Source organism: Apteryx rowi, unplaced genomic scaffold (genome assembly GCF_003343035.1).
Source record: "Apteryx rowi isolate R43461 unplaced genomic scaffold, aptRow1 scaffold_60, whole genome shotgun sequence".
Lineage (NCBI taxonomy): Eukaryota > Metazoa > Chordata > Aves > Apterygiformes > Apterygidae > Apteryx > Apteryx rowi.
Genome location: NW_020450872.1, coordinates 431,255 through 451,645, shown reverse-complemented (window position 1 = coordinate 451,645; position 20,391 = coordinate 431,255). Strand labels below are relative to the sequence as shown.

At 41.3% G+C, this 20,391-nt stretch overlaps 2 protein-coding genes across 10 annotated transcripts in view; one reads left to right on the top strand and one right to left on the bottom strand.

The window, feature by feature from the left end:
- POU2F1 (POU class 2 homeobox 1) overlaps window positions 1–17,591 on the top strand; it is a 119,620-nt gene extending 102,029 nt beyond the window's left edge. For 6 of the 9 annotated variants that reach the window (XM_026083385.1, XM_026083384.1, XM_026083386.1 and 3 more), the window contains 4 exons: window positions 628–733; window positions 1,566–1,911; window positions 2,771–2,859; window positions 4,781–5,357. In XM_026083385.1, the coding sequence (XP_025939170.1) occupies window positions 628–733; window positions 1,566–1,911; window positions 2,771–2,859; window positions 4,781–5,091 (852 nt within the window). In that variant the 3' untranslated portion in view covers window positions 5,092–5,357. Of the gene's footprint in view, window positions 1–627; window positions 734–1,565; window positions 1,912–2,770; window positions 2,860–4,780; window positions 5,438–9,431 lie in introns of those variants that run through there. The other 3 variants (XR_003256273.1, XR_003256274.1, XR_003256272.1) reach the window with 3 other exon arrangements.
- Window positions 17,592–18,888: 1,297 nt separating this feature from the next.
- Window positions 18,889–20,391, bottom strand: part of CD247 (CD247 molecule) — a 61,548-nt gene continuing 60,045 nt past the window's right edge. The window contains exon 8 of the mRNA XM_026083390.1: window positions 18,889–20,054. Coding sequence (XP_025939175.1) covers window positions 19,989–20,054 — 66 coding nt within the window. The 3' untranslated portion in view covers window positions 18,889–19,988. The remainder of the gene's footprint in view (window positions 20,055–20,391) is intronic.

The window sequence follows — 20,391 nt, the reverse complement described above, 5'->3', positions numbered from 1 at the left end:
AACATCTTCAGTTTATTTGTAGCTTGTTTTTGCACTAAGCTGTCCACAAGTAAAATTAGCTAACGTTATGTGAATGTTTTTAAATTCAGAGGTCCTTCCTCTGGCACAAGGAAACTTGTCAAATTGGAGATCATAGTTTGGTTGAGTAAAAGTGAAATAGTGTAAAACACATTACCCTAAATATGTTTGGATATGCTGTGGTACCTAAACCATTTAATCAGAGAAAGAGGTCTGGAGCTGTAAAGATGCTTACACAAGAAAGAAGCATACAAAAATAATATATATTGTAACTCTTTCTATAAGAGTGACTATTAAGATGCTGACTTCAGCAGGGGGAGAAGCGGGGGACAACTGGTAGTTACGAGACAGTGTGGGTGTAATGGATATGCTTCCCTTCAAATATTGAATGATCAAAAAGAGAAGTGTTGCTGGTAATTAGAGCAGGTGCTATGCTTGGTCCATTGAAGGCTAACCTAATGGAGTTATTAAAAAAAAAAAAACAATTTATATGCAGTATTTTCCCCGATATCTTCTTCAGTTGAGAATGGGAAGAAAGAAATCGAAGTCTAGTAGCTAACTCTTTTTCTGTTTAACAGTTGAGCAGTTATATTCTGTTTTGACCTGCAGGTGGCAACCACACCAAGCCTTGTGACTAGCAGTGCAGCTACTACCCTGACTGTCAACCCTGTGCTCCCTCTGACCAGTGCTGCTGTAACTAGTCTGCCAGTCACGGGTAAGATACAAGCCCCAACAGTGGCTTCAGTTTCTTCACAATTCACTTATCCTTAGTTGTCAAGTAAATTGCTATGTCAAACAAGCAGTAAAAATTTTATGGTGATCAAGATTTTGTTGAATTTCTAATGGCCTTTGTTACAAGTTATTATTCAAGATAAATTTAGGACTCTGTGGGTTCTACTGCCTAAGTTTTATATAAAGTGGGTATTTGTTTTTGCTGAATGCTGTGTATAATGAGATGTGAAGACATTTTAGATGGATATCTGTAATCTGTGTGGCTGAAACTAGAAAATAGGGAAGAAAAGTGTTTTAATGGTCACAAAAGAATCTTTGAGATATTGTGACTGTTGCTTTTGTATATAGGTTCCAAGCATTTCTCTTCTCTCAACTTTTAAAAAGCTCCTGGGCTGATTTTTCTTACCCCACATTAACCTCTACCATTTGACCTTTTAAAGGTTTAAAAGAGGAATTCAGTATTAGTCACACTAGTATCCCAGTACATCCTTTTCATTGTTCCTTGTTACTCCACCATGAAACTTCAATCTTTGTGATGATTCAGCTGACTCTTCTGGGGATAAAATCACAGGTGATGCTGAAGTGAAAGATGCTACCTTCCACTGCTAGCTTCTAGAGCTCCTCAGTCATTTAATTGCAGCCTGAGAGCCAAACTCAGCATTCCTTCTCATTTGGACTAATGGTGCTTCTTGGTCCCACAGAAATGTATGTTTTTCTCCCTTTCTGTTGGATGTGCAGTTCAGTTCAGGTGGGTAGTGGTTTCTGTTCAGTCATGTCTGTGCTTTGTRCTGGTCTAACCAGAATCAATCTTCTAGGCACAACAGAAACCACCTCCAACAACACAACAACAGTGATTTCAACAGCACCTCCAGCTTCTTCAGCAGTGACATCACCTTCCCTGAGTCCTTCCCCTTCTGCCTCAGCCTCCACTTCAGAGGCATCCAGTGCCAGTGAGACCAGCACAACACAGACAACCTCCACTCCCTTGTCCTCTCCTCTTGGGACCAGCCAGGTGATGGTAACAGCATCAGGGTTGCAAACAGCGGCAGCAGCCGCATTACAAGGAGCTGCGCAGTTGCCTGCAAATGCAAGTCTTGCTGCCATGGCTGCTGCAGCGGGACTAAACCCAGGCTTGATGGCATCCTCGCAGTTTGCAGCTGGGTAAGGATGAATTTTGCAGGTGCAGTGACAGTGGAGAAGGGAAGAGAAATCGTGGGTAAATTAGCATGGCCTTTTGTTTATCACTATTTCCTGGTAGCTCGCTTGGCAATCCTAGCATCTTTTATCTCAAATTCTGAGGGTTTACTTGTGGGTGGCAGACTTTGCCACTCTCATCAAGGTAAACAAATATTATTTTCATTTTACAGACGAGAAAGCTGTGTTGCAGCAATGTTGTGATTTGATAAGTCATCCATCCTATTGCAGAGCTTGACTTAAGAGCTGCAACTTACCAGTGAACCATAGAATTGATTGTTCTACTAATAAAAATTGAGAGCTAGCATAGACTCGCTTCACATCTCTGTATTTATTTCACCGTTGATCTCTCCATCATGATCCAGAAGCTGTAAAAGATGCATGACTATGTATTATTGAGGTTTTTAGTTTTAAAAATGTTGCTCTGAGAGATGACTTATTGTTTGTTTAGTTCCTCTTGATTTACTTCTTTCTTGTCAGAATTCGAGATAGCTCTCTAACAAGTGGCAGTTTTCCCAAAATGCATTACAAGAATATTTTACAACAATAGTCAGTACAACTCATGCAGTTTGAGTGCCTGTACTTTGGGCACCTTGCTAGCCACACAGCTGAAAGACAGCTGTGAAGGGTCTACTCAGGATATCATGCAGAAGAAATTAGAATAAACTAAAATRAATATCAGGCCCCACTCTCTGATTATCTATTTATCTATTTATTTATTTATTTATTTATTTATATGACTGTGTACTTCTAAACAGTGACCACCTTCTAAAAGTAACACTCCTCCGTGTCTTTGCTTCTTCTCCCACTATCTTGCTTACTGCAGAGGTGCCTTACTTAGTCTCAATCCAGGGACATTAGGTGGTGCTCTCAGCCCGGCCCTGATGAGCAACAGTACGCTGGCAACTATTCAAGGTCAGTAGCGTTCCTTTTAATGCGTCTCTGTCTTATAACTTCAGTTTGTGTTTTGTCTTTCTCTACCAAAAAAGAACACTGACTTCTCAGCACTGGACATAAGTGTTTTAAGAGTAAAGCTTTTACCAAATGTAAATGCAAAATGCATTTTATGTATCATAGAGTTAAGAGGAAGTACAACTTTAGAAAGAGGATTAGAACTGTGTGTGATCTCACAGAAATTTACAGGAGGACTTTGAGATAAGGAATGTGATCTGGCATTAATTTTGTTATTCGCCTTCCATAGGCATAGAGACACACCTCCAACAGGTTAGAGATCTGCTTTTTACAGCTCTTTCAGCATAAGCTTGAGCAGAGTTGCATAGTTTTGAGGACTGTGGCAGGAAAGTTCAGAGTAAGATGTGATCCTGGATCCTTCTACTCATATGTCTAAAACAAAAACAAAAAACAAACAACCCCCCCACACACTTTCTAAAGACCTTCTGTAGAACTTTAAATCCATAAATCCTTACACAGAGGTCTGAAGATTTACTTTGGAAGTGCCATGCAGCCAGAAGTTTCCACTGACTTTAGCAAGAGTTGTTTCGAGTTCATAGTTTGGCACCTTGGAAAACTAGATAGTGAAAGTGCCTAAACAGCTAGCTAACCTTATGTATTCAAATACAGTCACAAATAGCTTAACAAATCTTGTTTCCAGGGTGTACAAGAAAGAGCCATTTTGGAAAGTGTCACAGATAAATTTAGGAGATCATAACCCATGGCAGACTGAACCCTGTAGACTTGTGAGAGTAAATTGTAACAATGATTACATGTCAACAGTGAAAAAGTTATGCTCAAGGTTACATGGCCTTCTTCATCTTGTGATAGCGGGCACTTCATGTGAATGCACATTTTGTCCCTTTCCAGTACAGGTTACCTGAGTGTACAGGTTTTCTGTGGCAGAAAACGTAGACCACTGTTACTCTTAAAGTATTGAAGGAAAGCATGGTGAAGTTAGTTTAGAAACAGACCACAGAGCCATTTTAGTATCTGCAGGGTCTTGTCCACTCTGCAGAAAAAGTTGTTTAAAAAAAATAAAATAAAAAAATGCAGGTACCTATTAAGAGATGACAGATCAGTGGAGGGCATTTTAAAGAGAAAGTTCAGATGCAAGTCTATATGCTTTCACCCGTGGTGGTGGAGAAAGGCTCGTTGTGGTTTTTAAGCTTTGAAAACATCCAACAGTATAACTGTAATTTATTTCTTGGATAGGATCATTAGAATTTTTTTTAATTTTACAAAATTTGAACCCCGCGTGTGCTTAGCTATATGTGCTGAGCTTTTGCCAGCTGCTTGTTTTGGATAGTATATAGTATCACTTCATGGGCCTGAGGCACTGCATAGTTGAATGAATGTCATGCACTTGCATGCTTACTGAGTTGTGTCCTTGGTTGACAGCATGTAGTTACTGTAGAGCTGAGTTTTTCAAGATGCTGTGGCAGCCTCTTTGCCAATGCATAAAGAAAAGAGTGTCAGGGTTCTGTATAAAACAGGCGCTCCTGTCCGTGATTGCCTATAATTCATTAAAATATTACTTCACAATGGAAGCCCTCTTACGTGACGCTGTCTAGCTAATGAAACTGCAGATTCTTTACGAGTAGGGAAGTTTGTTGGAGAGAGAAAAATCTTTCTTTCCTAGTTGTTGAGATAGTGAAGGTACCATTTCTTATCTGTGGCAGCTCTGACTAGCTCCAGATAGCAAATTAAACTGGTTTTTAATCTTTTTATGTGTGCTTGAAGTAAAAGGAACTATCGTTAGTGGTACAGAAAGCACTCCCATGAGAGGAGGAAAATGCAGAGACCTGTTGCATTTAGGCGCRTTTTTGTGTTATTGCTTACTGCTAATGTTATCTCCGCCCTACTTAATTTTCCCTTTTTTTAGCTCTTGCATCTGGTGGCTCTCTTCCAATAACATCACTGGATGCAACTGGGAACTTGGTGTTTGCCAATGCTGGAGGTACTCCTAACATCGTAACTGCCCCTCTGTTCCTGAACCCACAGAACCTTTCTCTGCTCACCAGCAACCCGGTTAGCTTGGTCTCTGCAGCTGCAGCCTCCGCAGGGGCCTCTGGACCAGTCGCCAGCCTTCACGCCACCTCCACCTCAGCCGAGTCCATCCAGAACTCTCTCCTCACGGTGGCCTCTGCGAGTGGGGCCACGTCCACCACCACTACTGCCTCCAAGGCACAGTGAGCCGGGCTGAGCTGTGCTGCCAGCAGCCTGTTTCACTGTGCGGTGGGATTGGCTGCCAGCGGGGTTTATAAACTGAAAAATGTGATTGGCATCCTCTCGCCGTGTTGCTGGGGACAAGGGAGAGAAGGAAAAATATAAAAAAAACAAAAGCAAAACAGGAAGGATTTAAAGCTGGGACAGACATTTGCCTAATTTTATAATAAACACTGTCTTTTCAGGATTGCTTCATGGATCGGAGAACTTTCTAACCAAAAATGTAAAAAAAACAAAAAACAAAAAAACAAAAAAACACAAAAAAAGTGAAAGGACTACTTATCATTTCCAGCAGTCACAATGACAAGTTAAGGTGGGTTATCAACTCAAACATAGGAAGGGGATTTCTTGTTTCTTTTTGGTCTAAATATCTTTCTTTTTTAATTATCATTTTATAGGTCTGTTGTACAGGCCATTATGTCATACAAGGTGTTTATAATCGTATCAATCGTGTTGGGGGTTCCGTTCTTAACTGGTACAGTTTAGGCAGGCCTGTATTACTGGTGTATCTCTATTATTATTATGATGATGATTATTATTATTATTTTTATATATATAGTTTGGACGCGTTTGTCTTTTGCTCCTGGATTATTTTCAGCGAGCTCCCATGTCATGGGGGGGGGGGGGGTGGGAGGGTGGAGAGGAAGAATGGAGCACAAACAGACTTTCTGTCCTCATCTCCCGGGAATGTTCTGAACAGTTTCCTCATCCTTGAATTTGTCCGATGGTTACTTAGACGGGGCAGAAGAATGCATGTTCATCACTCGTGCAGGAAGCTCAGCGTAGCAGTAGAGATCATTGTGTGCAAACTTCCAGGCTGACTTAGGCTTTTTAAGCAGAGGTAGGAATTCGTTCTGAGCTGCTGTTCTCCTCCACTCAGTTGCTTAGATTACCTGGCCAAATTCTGCTCTTAGCTTTATGTGCATGGTTCCTCTATACTTCAGAGAGTGGGATTTGGCCTCCCAAGTCTAGATTGTGTGACATACTGATGGCTCTTTTGTTCTGCTGATTTGATTTTGCGGTCAAAAACATACACAAATACTTAGAAAATGTTAGGCTACCCAAGCTGATTGGCAGTAGATAAAACAGCGTTTACAGTCCTAGATTCCTGTCAGGTGAATTAGTACAGGATACAGTCCTAGATTCCTGTCAGGTGAATTAGTACAGGATTTCAAAAGGTCGGACTCTCCCTAATCACAGCAATATTCCTTTTCAGTTATTTCTGATGTTTCCCACATTGTGTTYGGAATAACTTTCTGCTAAAAAAGTGCTTCTGCCTGCAAAACACAGAAGCCCAAACTTTCAGAACAGAAGCTACCATCTTTTATGCTAACACAATCTAGTTGACTCTGGGGCTTTGCACATACCTTGGTGATCTCGTGTAGTCTCTGAGCTGTGATGTTGCTAGCTTTGTAAAAATGGCAATAAGCATCTCTGACTAGAGAGTCGGGGCTCGCCTGCCACTGTAACTATCTTTTCAAGGTTGATTCTGATCCATGTAGCAAAGAATATTTACGTGGATGAGGAGGAATAATGGACTGTACAGAAGTTAGATCTGTATRTTCTTAAATATACAATCTAGTATCTGAACCAAAAAAAGATTTTTTTTAAAAAGAGAAGACTGGATCACTGCAATGCAGTTCACTTTGAGCTTTCCATTCCTGATGGATTTAAAGGTTTCTGCCATGTGTATAAAACTAAATTACTTTTAGCTAGCAAGGGTATTAGAAGAGTCCCTTCCCCACCTTTTTGTCACCAGAGTGTTCTAAAATAATGAGCTAATGCAGCTACGTTAATTTTGTTGATGATTCAGGGGGATCTTGGGGTTTCTCGCCCAAGATCCAGAAGGCAGCAACTTTAAACTCTGCATATGCTTTGGTTTGTGACCGGAGCATGTGGGATTTGTGTTTGCACTCAAGTGGCAGAATCCCTTATCTCTTTTTCCCTCCTTACCCATGTTTTTGCTCTGTTCATCTCTAACTCTCCACCTTCCTGTTTTACTGAATAATTAAACCAATTATCCCTAAAACTTCAAAACTAGTGAACTGCAAGCAGGGAAACTAACAAATGTCCGTCCACCGTTTCTAATGTGTTTTTGATTTTTTTTATGTTTTATTTTTTTAAAACTAAGCTTGAACCAAAGTCAATTTCTAGCAAGCTGCTGTACTAATGGACTAGTTTGTATAAGTGCAGTTCAGATGCAGAGAGGCGATAGATGCTACTGACAATTTCTTTTTCATTTGTCTTTTGTTTTTATTAATTTTATATAAAAGTTGCTGCTTGTTTTTAACCTTTTTTTTTGGTTGGTAATTTGTATTATCCTTGGGGCAGACTCTTAACTTGATTTTAATTTGTTTTCTTTTGTTTGATGTGTAAATAGAATGGCTTTGTCAGGGGATTATTAAATCCAACAGGTCCCACCCTCATCCCACCAGTATGGATAAATCTAGATATTTTTGATGTGCCTGATGTCACTGTGACCTCAGGCTGAGCAGAAGATCTTTAGGGCTATAAATAATACTGCATAGATGTAAATTACCCACAGTAACATCTTCAGAGCAGTAAAAGGTATAGCTGGGTAAGCTTCAGGGAGGTAGGGAAGAAGTGGAAGAGGAGATGCTGGTACCCACTATGTTGATCTGGAGGCCATAGCATGGACTACAGTTTCTACCAAAGGGATACAAGTCCCATGGGACTTGTGTTCAGTGAAGTAAGAGGATGGGGAAAACTGCAGCTATAATGTTCATTCTTGAGTCTGAAAGTTCCTACTTACTTTCACACCTGTGCAAAAATATGATTTATCAGGAAGCTTTTTGTTAAAGGGGGAATACTACTGGTCTTTTCTCCGGTGTATCCTCTAATCCCTAATGGATTTGTGGCAGGGTAGGGGGGCATGGCCCTTGCATATCTAAGAAACACAAAGAAAAAGGTGGGCCTTAAATCAGCATAAAATCCTCTCTCCAGAGTTCAAAGAGACTGTGCCATTAGCTGTCTGAATGAGTTTTCATGTCCCATTCTTGCTGGTTTGTGGTTGGGAGAGGGTCTTGTTGAGTACATATCTGGAACACTAATGCAGCTTGGAGGGTTTATTTATTATAAAAATCTGCTTTTTTTCCTGACTACCTTTGCATTGGTCACATGGCTTTGGTGTGAGCACCTTATACCCCCTTTCCCTCCTCCTCTCTACCCTGTCACACTCTCTGGGGCCCAGATTCCAGAGAATTTCTTAGCACACCTTTTCCGCAGAGAAACTGGAAACTCTAATAGCCACATATCTGGAAAGGGCTTGATTTTCCTTGGAGTACCCAAACAGCACACATCCCATGGGTTTAGTCACCAGCATGCTTTGTTTCAACCCCAATGTGCTCTCCTTTGCTGTCCTAAAACATCCCAATGATTGACCATAGCTCCTGGAGCTGGCTTTTATCTGTGTCAGTGTTTTGGCTCATGGATGCTGGCAGCCTCCAGAGTTTAGGCAGAAGACAGAAATGAGGCTGGCAGCAGGCATACTTCTGCCTAGTTGCAATGCGTACATTATTGCAGAGCATGAAAGGAATATGCAAACAAGTACTAGAATTTAGCAGAAGTTTCTGTTTTAAATCATAATCATGCTGACGGCAAAAATTGAGGCATCTGAAGAGAGACAATAGCAAATACAGAGCTAGTAAATACAGCCTAGTTCTCGAGCATTTAAGACTGGAGAATTACTGTCCCAGTAGAGGTCACAAACTTGCTGACAGACCCAGGGCGTTATTTTGTCAGCACATTTGCTTATTTCTTCCAGAGAGACTAAGTTACCTCTCTGATTCCAGTCTCAGAGGGTTTATATGTTTGAACAAAGGTGATTTTCTATTGCACCCTCAGTCTTAATTCCTTAATACTCCTTTTAGGGGAAGGTTTTCTCTGAGAAGGTTAATTTCCAGACAGTCTTCTAGCTGTACACTGATACATTCACTACTGTATTGATCATACTTTGYCAGCCAGGACCAAAAGAAATTTCCTAGTACATTAGGAAAGGATAATAGCATCTCTTTTCAGAGCATCAAGTCTCCTTATTTACAGATGTGTGGGTTGCATTTCATAGTTGCAAACATGCCAAAGGGCATATGCAGAAAAAGAGAAGGCAAGAAACTCTCATTGTTGCCAAGAACAATTAAAAAAAAAAAAAAAATTTATAAAGACACAAATACAGATATCCCCTAAAGGTCTAGAGAAACAATTTAGGAAATGCCTTCAGGATGAGACATTGTAGGCTGGTCATGAAAATTTTTGTGATATTAGAAAAATTTATTCCTGTTTGGCTTTAGGACAGCTGAACCCCTGGGAGTTCACTCATTCTGTAGTCACAAGGATTCATGAACGGATCATAGAAGGTACACACAGATATGGCTGTTACAAGAGTCACATTTGTCTATGTAAGTCTTCGGAGGATTTCTTTTGTTTCTGAATTATTGTGCAGTATGTGTTAGTATAAGTACGTTTTATCATGTACCTATGGGATGCTGTGGATGTGCATACACTCAAAAAATTGTTGCCAAGATAGCATGATTGTTTCGTGCTGAAGTACTTGATTTTTAAAGAGATTTTTGTCCAACTCATAGGCTAGTGTCACTTCAGTTCACTTTTTTTGTTTGGGTAACTTGTGAAGATGCATCATTGCTGCACTGCTTCTTGAAATCCTCTGTATCAATAAGTAGTTGTTGAAACCCAAGTTAAATTGGATTGAAAAAGTCCAAAAAGTCCAAAAGTACCATGAATGGAAAATCTGAACTCTGATGAACCATCAAGGAGAACATGCTCAAAAGTTAGTGGATCTTCATGTAGGAATGTGCTGCTGCTGCTCAGTAATTTTGTTTGAGTGCTAGTGAAAACTAAAAGGCCAGACCATTAAGAGGAAGACGTATATTCTGATGATTTGAATTATAGACCTTTTAGAACATCAGAAGCTGCAAGTCAGAATTTTATCATGAAGTGGACTGACTGACAAAGAGATTTTCAGTGAAAACAATATAGATTCTGATGTATTTGGAGTTACAGCTTGTGATTTGTTGCATCTTTTAGGTTAATAAGAGGGATGTTGGCATTGAGCAGAAGTAGCTCAGTACAGAAGTATCTGCTGATCTTATCACACAAGAACAAATGCTCTCTCAGAGTAGAGTAGCTTTTCACTTGGGCAAGAGCAATCTGTTGCCTCTGCTGTTACCCCTTTTCTTATTTTAATCTTGTATACTTTACAGTGACTGTTAAATGCAGACAAAAATTTTGTATTTCTGATCCTTTGGCATCTTTCCAACATCTTTTAGGACAATTTATTCCATATTATTTAAAAAAGTGTAGAAATAAACAATTTTGCTCAGGCAGGCAGTAAGAGAATAACTGTTAGCAAAACATGTTTGAGAAACTTCTCCACATGCATCCATGCCAACAATTGAGTAAGTAGTAGAAAATTTATTTTCTTATTTCTCTTGGAACCATAACCTCATGTTTTCATTTGTTCTAATGTTTAAGTGTCAGCTCTTGTAGTATAATTCAACTCATCCCACCTTTCTCCAGTTGAATTACTGAAGGAGACAGCAGTGTTAATTCCTTAACTCTGTGATGCCCATTTCTGTGGAGCAACACTGATTGAAACAGRAGTTCCCTCTTTCTTTGTTGCAAATGGAGCAGAACCACTTTACAGCTGGAACCATACCATAGACACACAACTAAAACAACATCTGATTTACCTTAAGAATCAATTGCTATTTTCTTAGATCAAAACTTACTTTATGAAATTCTTAGAGAGACAAGTAGCTTTTCGAGGTCACTAGGTTGTTTTGGGACAGGCAAAATACTGTGTCTAGTCCAAACTTTCAATGATACTTAGTTTTAAATCAGCAGTTTAAAATGTAGGTCAATGTATTGTCAAGTTAACTGTATTAACTCGAGTCAGTATTCCTGTTCTCCCTACAACAGTTAAATGATGTCTATTCACAGGCCATGGGCACATCTGTTGGATGTTCACATGAATATTGAAAAGAGTGGAATGTTACCAGAGGAATAACCGAACCTGCTGACCCCCACTGGATTTACGGTTGTCAATCTTCATGTAGCCTACTCAAAATTTTTATATTTTTGTAACAATACCTCTTTTTACTTCTCCCTCCCTTTCCAAAATGCTAGAGCAATACAGCTTTCAAGATACATAATTGCAAAGGTTCTGCTCTMTTCAATTGTTAAATCTAACTGCTGTTGCTGCCCATAATTCTTTCCCTTCTTTCAAGTGGGGGCACCCCTGGCATAGTTTAAAGATTTTTGACAGAGGAGCCTTTCCTGTGAAGAGCACTGCAACCCATACCTCTCTTTTACGTGTATGTAGTTCATACAGAGAGATTTCATAGGGCCATAGAATCATAGACACTGTAAAACAATGCAGATTTGTTAACTGACTCATGGTTTGCAATTTCTTAAAATATTCATATCTTTAACTCCATGTTCAGAACGGTATGGTTCCCTCTATGTCGCTGAAAGTAGTTTCAGCCCTTCAGAACAAGGAAAAGAGAAAAATCCTGTACCCTACATATCTTTACAGACAAACATATTAATGCATGAAAAAGGACTTAATCTTTTTTCGGTGTATGTATCATCATTCAATCTGTCTCCCACTTCTTCTAGTACCCTCTTAGCGCGCAAGTGCTCTGAGCCTTTACCCCCATGGGATGCTGTTAGAAGGGTGTTATGAAGATTGCACTGGAACTACAAATAATTCTACGACAGGAGAAGGGAGAAGATGCCTTTTAGTTGAGCAGACAAATAAGGTCAGGAAGTAGAATGTATCAGGTACTACTTTTCTGACCAATTTCCTATTAGCAAAGCAACTACCGGGCTTTACCTTGGGGCTGCTTTTAGTTCTGTCTGTGATACACTGCTAAGAATGTAGTCCTTAACTGGAGTGATCTGGGCCTCCCCTTCTCCTCTCCCCTCGCTCCTTTTTCCTTCCCCCTGTCTGTCCTCAGTGAAAGGTAGCACCGTACAGCTCTGAAAACAATACTCGTGGGTAGCAGCTGGCTTCTGGCACCTTCATAAAATACCTCAGCATAGCTTAGCATTGTCGCAGAACTGGTTTTAAACTGAAAAAATCAGAAGAGAAAAGCAAACTTTATAAATAGTGGAGATAATTCTAGCTGTAGAGTTTAGTTGAACTGATGTTTATTATGATTGATAAACATGATTATGCTGTATGTATTTGAGATCCTGTTTATAGGTTACAACTTTATAGGGTCGGGTGGGGGTGGGTGGATGTTGAGGGGCAGAGAAAGGGGGTTGACTGTGTTAGAAGGAAAATGTTTGCTCATGAATTTTTTTCCTTGTATCTGTCTTGCCAAAGGAAACATTTTGTCGCTCCTGGGTTTGGGATTGTTGTTTGGTTGGTTTATCTGTGGTCTAACCTGCAGCACTGCATGTGGTGGCATGCAGGTTACTGATTGGGTTGCTGTTCAGGGTCCTTTCGAGTGTGCGCACACTTCCCTCCCTCTTGGCCTTTCCTTATCCTTCACTGGGATGTAAAGATTAGGCAATGTGTATATGGGAGGCTTGGGGGAAAGAAGATGGCTATATTGGGTTAGAATCAACCTAGGTGTAAATCCATTTCAGTCAGTTGAGTTGCACCAGAGCTGAACTGGGTCCATTGCGTTTGACTCTGGGGGAGGGAGAAGAATGGTTGTCACATCTTAATCTATCTGGGAGAGCAAAAGTGAAACAGGTTCCTTTTATCCCCCTTGTCTTGTTACTGAATGTAGGGCTTGTAGTGCTTGATAATAGGTAGAAAACTTTTTAAACACTTCCTTTTCTAATAGCAATGCTAATCCTGTCTAGACCAAAAACTATGAAAGAAAAACCAAACAGAGAAGCAGAAGCTCACCTACTCCTAACACCTGGCTGGTATGCCTGGGAGGGTTGAAATACTGTGAGACAGTCATGGGAGAGGGGAGCTTTGAGGGGTTGTCTGGAGAGGGAGTGGGTCGTTCTCCTGGCATATGTCTTGGTATTGGGGTGGGAGTAGAAGAAGAAAGAGCAAGTATTACCTTGGGAGGGTTTTGCAGCCCCTTCATCTGGACCTCAAGGCTCCCTTCCCATTTCCCTTCAAGGCTTATGGAATGGGGGAAGAGGGATGTGTGTGTGTGTGTATGTGTGAGTGCGTGCGCAGGTGTGCATGTATGTGGTGATCTAGAGAGGTGGGTTTCTAAAGGAGCTCGACTCCACTGGGGTGGGAGAATTCCCAGTGGCCTCGTAGGGAACCAAAGGCACTGATAAGTTGTCAGCTCTGCTGTTTTCAGAGCGGGTAAGAGAAAAAGCTGGGTGGTTTTTTGAGCTTTGGGTCAGTGTCCCTTTCTGTAAGGACCTCATCTCTTTTGGGTGCTCCCGCCTTTTCTGCACAGAGTGCTTTGGTGCTCTGTGAAGATGAACTGCATGCGGGGCTTGCCCAGTGCTGCAGGTCTTGGGCTGATGTTGGGATGCAGTCAGGGAAAACTGTTTCTTTCCTTCGAATGTGGAAGCAGTGTAGTCCAAGGTCAGAGTCCGTTCAACAACTTTGTGTATGGTCTTCCTCTTAAAGGTGGGGGGACCTTGAAGACTCCTTTCTTTACTCCCCAAAGTAGCCTTGTACATTTTCATGTATTGTGCTATTGGGCTGAGTTGTTTTATCAGTGAACTTGGTGAGCTCTTGTGAAGAAAGGGAGGGAGGAAGGGGGATAGACGGATCGTCCAGCTCCTCTTCCTCCAGACACCAATCGGGTTGCAGAACTTCACTGAAAGCTTTACTAATAGAATTGTTGTTCTGACATTATGTAAAAGTGGTATTAATATTGTGTGACTTTTCAAAGAGCTAGTTAGATTTATAGATAGGTAATAGGGATATTGAAGAAATGACTTCTCAAAGAAAAGAGCACTTGGAACAAAAGAAGTGGAAAACAAGGTGTGCTTTAAGGAAAACAAATCTGAGGAAGGAAATGAAACAGCTTGTGGGAGGCGAGGGAAGACAATACCCTTTGGCGTTCCTTAGTGCTGCCGAGGCTCAGCCCCAGAACTGGAACACACCCCCTCTGCCTTATTTCATCTCTCTACCAAACAGGACATTGTCAAGTAGCTCAGACCAAAATGTTGATCTGTCTTAAAACTGTTTCAGTCTGCTGGTGAATGTTTTCCTGCAGAGCTTTACACGCAACCATAAAATATTTAATTTACCAAGTTAGCTTCCCCTTTCTTCCCAAAACTCTGTCTGTTGTGGGCCAGCTTCAGGATTCATACTGCCTTTGCTGAATTTTGTAGCAGCAGCTACTTAAGCCCTGTTCTCTGAATGTGATAGTGTTGTAAGTGGAYGAAGCTGGCATGCTACAGTGCTATAGAAATGTGAAATTATCTAACAGAAGGGATCCTAAGACATTGGAAACCGCATGCCAATGGTTCAGTCATGGAGATCACACCACCCCCTTGCAAAATAATTCGAGAATGAGAGCACCCGTGGTGTCCTGAGAACAAGGCAGTTAAGACAAAAACTTTAGTTCTTTCCCCATTCGCTCTCCATGTGTTGGCCTCTGATCCCGGTGCTCCCTGCGCCTGAGTGAGTCAGAGGGACAAACGCAATGTGAGAGGGCTGGAGGTCAGCCCTGCTCCCTGTGAATTCACGGGGAAACGGGCTGGGCCTGCCTTTGGAGCAGGGAGAGGAAGGGATTGCTGCAGAGCTGCCTGGTGGTGGTTGGAAGAGGCCCGGAGCAGTGCCGGTGCCAGCGGGCGCCTCACTCGCCCGCGGTCCATAGGAAGGATCCACGCGGCAGTGCCCTCGTCCCCGCCAGTGCTGTTGTTCCATTTCCTTCCTCTGTGGTAGTGTCTAAGGCTAGGTGTGAGTAGATGTGGGGTGTTTATCCGCCACAGGTACAGGAGCTGTCGTATACCTCATTTCTAACTCGTAACTGAGTAACTTGCTTTAACTTTCTCCAAACCCTACAGAGTTGCCAAGTCTGCCCTCCCTCCTTTGATTAACACTGAACTCTGGCCTATAGCACCCCGTGACCTGCAACCTGGGGAGTGACCCCCTAACGCCTCTGAATGTCGCTGCTTAAAAGCTACTGCAAAGTGAGGGCAAATTGCAATCTTATCTTATTTCCTTTGGTTACAAGGGGTCCTCTTGAGTAGTCTGTGAATATCCGCCCCCTCCCCTCTGCTCTGTGTAAAAGGGCTGCACTGCCTTTCCCACCCCATGGGAACTGCCCTGGGGCTATGCCGAACTCCAGGGCCTGGAGGCTCTCTCAGCCCAGTGCTGCGTACACGCTACTCACTTTTTTTTTAACATGACCAAAAAAACAAAACCTCCAAATATTTAATTTTCTTCTTTATTATTTGACAATCCTGTATCCCTTCCCCACTCCCCAGCCTGGCCAGAAGCTGTGCCCTTAACCCGTTCCATCTTTACATTGAATGTAGTTCCCCTACCCCATGGGAAAGAGAAGCTTTGTCAGGTCACGGTGGCTGCTATAAGTCGGGAGGGGGCGGTTTCTTTGTTTTGTTTTGTTCTTTTAAAATTTCCAGCCAAAACCAAAGATTTCCTAATGATTGTATAAACTCAAAACAAACAAACAAACCAAAGACAAAGGGCGTCTTCAGCACCAAGCCCATCTGTGAGGCCGGCCCGGTTGGSGGTGAGGGTCTGGAGGGCAGCCGGCCCGGCGAGGGGGCGCTTCCCCGGCCAGGCCTCAGGGAGCGTCTGGCTGAGCAGCTCGCTGCTGCCGCCATGGGGCAAAGGCCGGGGTGCGGGCGGTGGGGCGGCCGGGGGCTTCGCAGGCAGGTTGAGGAGCTGAAGACATGGGTGCAGGATTGGCTGCTCTGCTGGGTGCTTTAACCCTCTGGGGGCTGGGTGATGTTGATTAATACACGCTGAGGTGCACTTCTGAGCTTCCCCCCTCCCCCGTCACTGCTTGGAAGAGGCTGTCCTGTTGTGAGAAATCCCTGAAAGACGAAGAAGCTTTTCATTTCTCCTCTAGTTCCTTTTTTTTTTTTTCCTATATTTTGTTTCTTTTTGCAGCACCACTGTGCAACTATGCATTGTATTTCTCAACCTTTTATGCTAGGTAGATGCCTGTGACTTTTTAACTTTTTGGGGGGGGATTGCAAATGGAGGAACTTTTTACATGGATCTTTTTAATCTCAGTTGATTGGGGGGTGTTTGGTTCTAGGGTCATACAAGCTCTATCCCAAAGCAAAATCCAAATGTTAATATTATTAGCCTGATGCAGATACCAAAGATAATTTCTTTCCTGCAGAACCTTAGACTTGTGTATTAAGTACGATTACCCAGCACTTGCATTAGTCTAACCTCAGTAATTCCAAAGCTTAGATGTATATTTTGGTATATTTCTGGGATATTAAAAATTGTCGTTTAAATTCTTGTTTGTTTCAGTGTAATGCTCTTAAAGTCATAGCATGGAGATAACTGAACTTGTCCTATTCTTAGTAGTTTGAAATAATAGTATTTTTGTATGTTTTGGGTGTGTCTATGTATGTATTAACATAAGTTTTCACTGCCTAGGTGTTCATAAATAAAAAAAACTAAGGGTTTTTAAAGTGTACATAATATTCCATGAAGAATTTCCACCAGACCGCCAATTCGGATTGCATTTTCACTGACGGCCACTCCCAACTGGCATTCTTTCTTTCTTTTTAAAGAGACAGCATATTCTTTTTTTTTTCTTCATTTTTTTCCCATTGACCTGAGGTTGTTTCTCAGAGTAAAAGGTTTTTCACTGTTTTTAAGGGATGGGCCAGAGGAAAAATAGCTTAAATTTCATTAAAAAAAAAAAAAGATAGTTTGAAAACTATGCCTTTCTGTGAAGAATTGAGACTTGAAAAACAAGCCCTTTCTTCTAAATCTGGCAATAGTCTTCAAAGAGATGATGATTTGTGAATAAGTATAATGTCTGGGCGGTCTGTTTTTCCTTCTTTTCTAAATGAGACAAATTTTCAGTCTGATTGTTTAACTGCTCTCTGCAACTGCCTAGTTACACTGGCTTGGAATTTTGTTTTTCTCTTGCCCTCCCTCATATACTGCATTTATACACTTCAGGTCAGCAGAACACTTGAAATCAAGGGCCATATGGGAGTAGCTGTACCCAAATGAAACACAAGCTTTTCTTGAGACTGAAATGTGAACGTCCCACACATTTCAAAGCCTCTCTGTTCACACTGGGGGTGAGGAGGAAGGCAAAATGCTGTCTCTTTAAAGATATCCTTTATTATTATTTTCCCAGTGGTTGCCTACAGATAGTTGTAGGCATTGAGAGATTGTGTAGATTACAGTAAATCAGGATGAAAAGATAGATTTTGTGTAGATGCATTTGTCTGCTGTAATTTTTTATATATATTAAACTTACTGTAATTGTACAGTTCATTTCTGTTGTAAACATCATTAAACCATTTTCCAAGTGTTTTAACATGTATGCACTTGTTTGTGATTTTTAAATGTGTCAGGGGAAGGTAATTCCCCTTCCTCAAACTGGGCCAGAAGACTGCTCTTTCATGCTCTTTTTCTTGTCAAAAGATAGGAGAGTCCAGGTTTTTCAAACTCCACTAGAAGCTTTTGTTCCACTACTTCTGTATTATCAACTCCTCTTCTAAAAGAAAATCAACAGCCTTGATTGCTTCCTGAATGCAAAGAGAAGACTCAGTTCAGCACCAGTGGTGAGTGTCCCCAAAACAACTATGTTGGATGCTTTTTGAGATCAATATTCATGTACATCTTAAGAGATTTTTTTTTTTCCCTAAGAATTTCCCCCACACACTATTTAGTGGTTGATGTTTTGTGATTGCTGAAACTCTTGACTTTACATCTTGCAAATAGGATATTGTGATTTAAAAAAATAAAAATCAAATGATATTTTCAGTAGCTTACTCTTTGTTCTTGAAACAAGAACAAGAGTGCTTTGCAGCTGCAAATTTATCTTAGCCTTGTAGCTTAGTTATTTTAGGTATCACACAATTCATTCACATTTTTCTTATTGCTGAGGAACAGTAAGGGATACAGGAAATTCTTGGCATCTTTCATTGCCATGCTTGGGTGGTCTCAGTCTACTTTTTTGCACTAATTTACTGTCTTTGAAACATTCAAGAGATACAAACGCCTACTGCAGATACAGTTTTACTGCTTAAGAAATTAGGTGCAGCCTTGTAATTTACATAATAGCAATTTCAGCAAGTTTCTCTGCTTTTAACCCAGTCTTTTAAAAAACGAACATGAAACTTCATCTTAGCTGTGTCGGCATGAGCAGCTCTTGTTCCCACAGTTGAGTCCCAGCACTGCTCTCTCTGTCAGGACTGATGAAATAAACTGGTCAGCTCCTGACCCAAGTTAAAATAATCTATATTTTTCTGGGCTATTTTTAGCATTGGTGAGTGGCTTGTTAGAAGTTTGTGACATAGTCTTGTAAGTCACTGGCACAACTGAGGATGCAGCAGAGCTGAGCGTGGCTTTTATAGTCCATCTGACAGCATTTTTTTCAACATAACTTCCCCCTGTGCCTATGGTGCTTCCTCCCAGGAGGCATTTGGAAGGGCTCCTGCTGGAATACTGACCTCATCGGTCTTGTTTAGGAGATCACTCTGCTGGTGGCAGTGGTCCAGCCAGCCTAAACAGTGTCAGCTGATGGGTTGGTACCATTCCCACAGCTGTCCACTGCATGCGTGTGCGTGCGCGCACACACACACACACACACACACACACACACACACACACACACACAGCATTGCCACTACTTTTATTCATTCATCAAAAATGCATTACATTATTGACTACTACCACTTTGGAATGACATCTGCGTCATCTTTTAATAGTACCTTGATGGCAGACTGGTTTTGAAACTGCATTTCTATTGGTTTGAATACAAAGTAGCTGTTGCCAGCGAGCGATTATTTGGTTTGTTTTTACATTAGAATTGCCACAAAAATTTTTATACTGGGAGACTATTGTGCAGTGATGTTTGTAGATGTTGCAAATGAGAGGGGCAGAAGTGAAGCAAATACATCCTTTAGCCAAATGGTATTCTCCAGTATGAGGTTTCCTGACTTCTTCAATATTACTCACTTTTAGAGTCTGTTCTCCTCATTTTCACTGTAACAGGGGTATCTTCTGCCTTCTGAGAAATTGCTTATACCAGTCACCTGGCTCTTGTTTAGTTCCATTTGCTGAATGAGTGGCACTGCCATTACTGACCTTTTGTTGGAGCTTAGCGCTGATTTGCTTCATACTAAACAGGTAGGTACAGCTGGACTTTAGCCTCTGTCCTTCACTACAGTAACATTGCATCACTTTTTACAGTTTAAAAAACCCTGTCCCCTGTTAAAGCAATTTCTAAAAGGTAAATTTAAACCAGAAATTTAGCTGACCTGTGTCAAATGTTTTTATCATAAATAATGCAGGAAATAACTACAGCCTTATCCTTACAAGGGTCTTTAAATGCAACAAAATCATAATTACATGACTTGATACCCCTGGAAGGCAAGTGAGAGCTAGGGAAACAGCTCAGTCAATAGGAGAACCCAGGGATCTGATCTGGTCCCACAACACAAATCTTACAAAAAATCAGCCTAATAACCACTATCACTGGAAGTAACTTTACAGATATGTACATTTTAATAGCTAAAGCTTGCAGTTACATGATTCAAGAGGGAAGGAAGAAGACCCTGACCAAGTCCAGATGTATTCCCTCTGTGCACAAAACAAAGTGGTTTGTTGCACTGAGAAAATGCACACTCCCTGGATTAAAAAGGCTTTCCCTTATCTCCTTCCCCACAGCAGATGGGCATCTCTCACTTTTGCCCATCCCCTCTGTGACTTCCACTTAGCGGGGGGGCAAAGGCTGCATCTGGAGAGCGTCATATGTGTCCTTGGTTGCTGCACTGAGCCCCTGGAGAGAAGGGAAAAAAAAAAAAAAAAGTGAGGTAAGTGTGACTGGTTAGTTCTCCCTACTTGACCGCTCAGGAACAAGTTGGCAGGGGCTCAGTGGCATAATACTAAATTCTTTTTCCTACAGTTTTTTTAACTCATGAGTGTTTTCTTAGTCTTTGTATGGTGTCAATAGCTATCACTTACTTGAAGGCAGGATGCATCCTGAATAACCGTTAGGATGATTTGCTGTAGTCATATACTCCTAACAGGTTATGCAGTTTCTCAGAGTACATTTTACTTGCTTATTATTGGCTGTTAAGAGCTAACTGTTGCTAGAGTGAACCTTGTCTACTAGC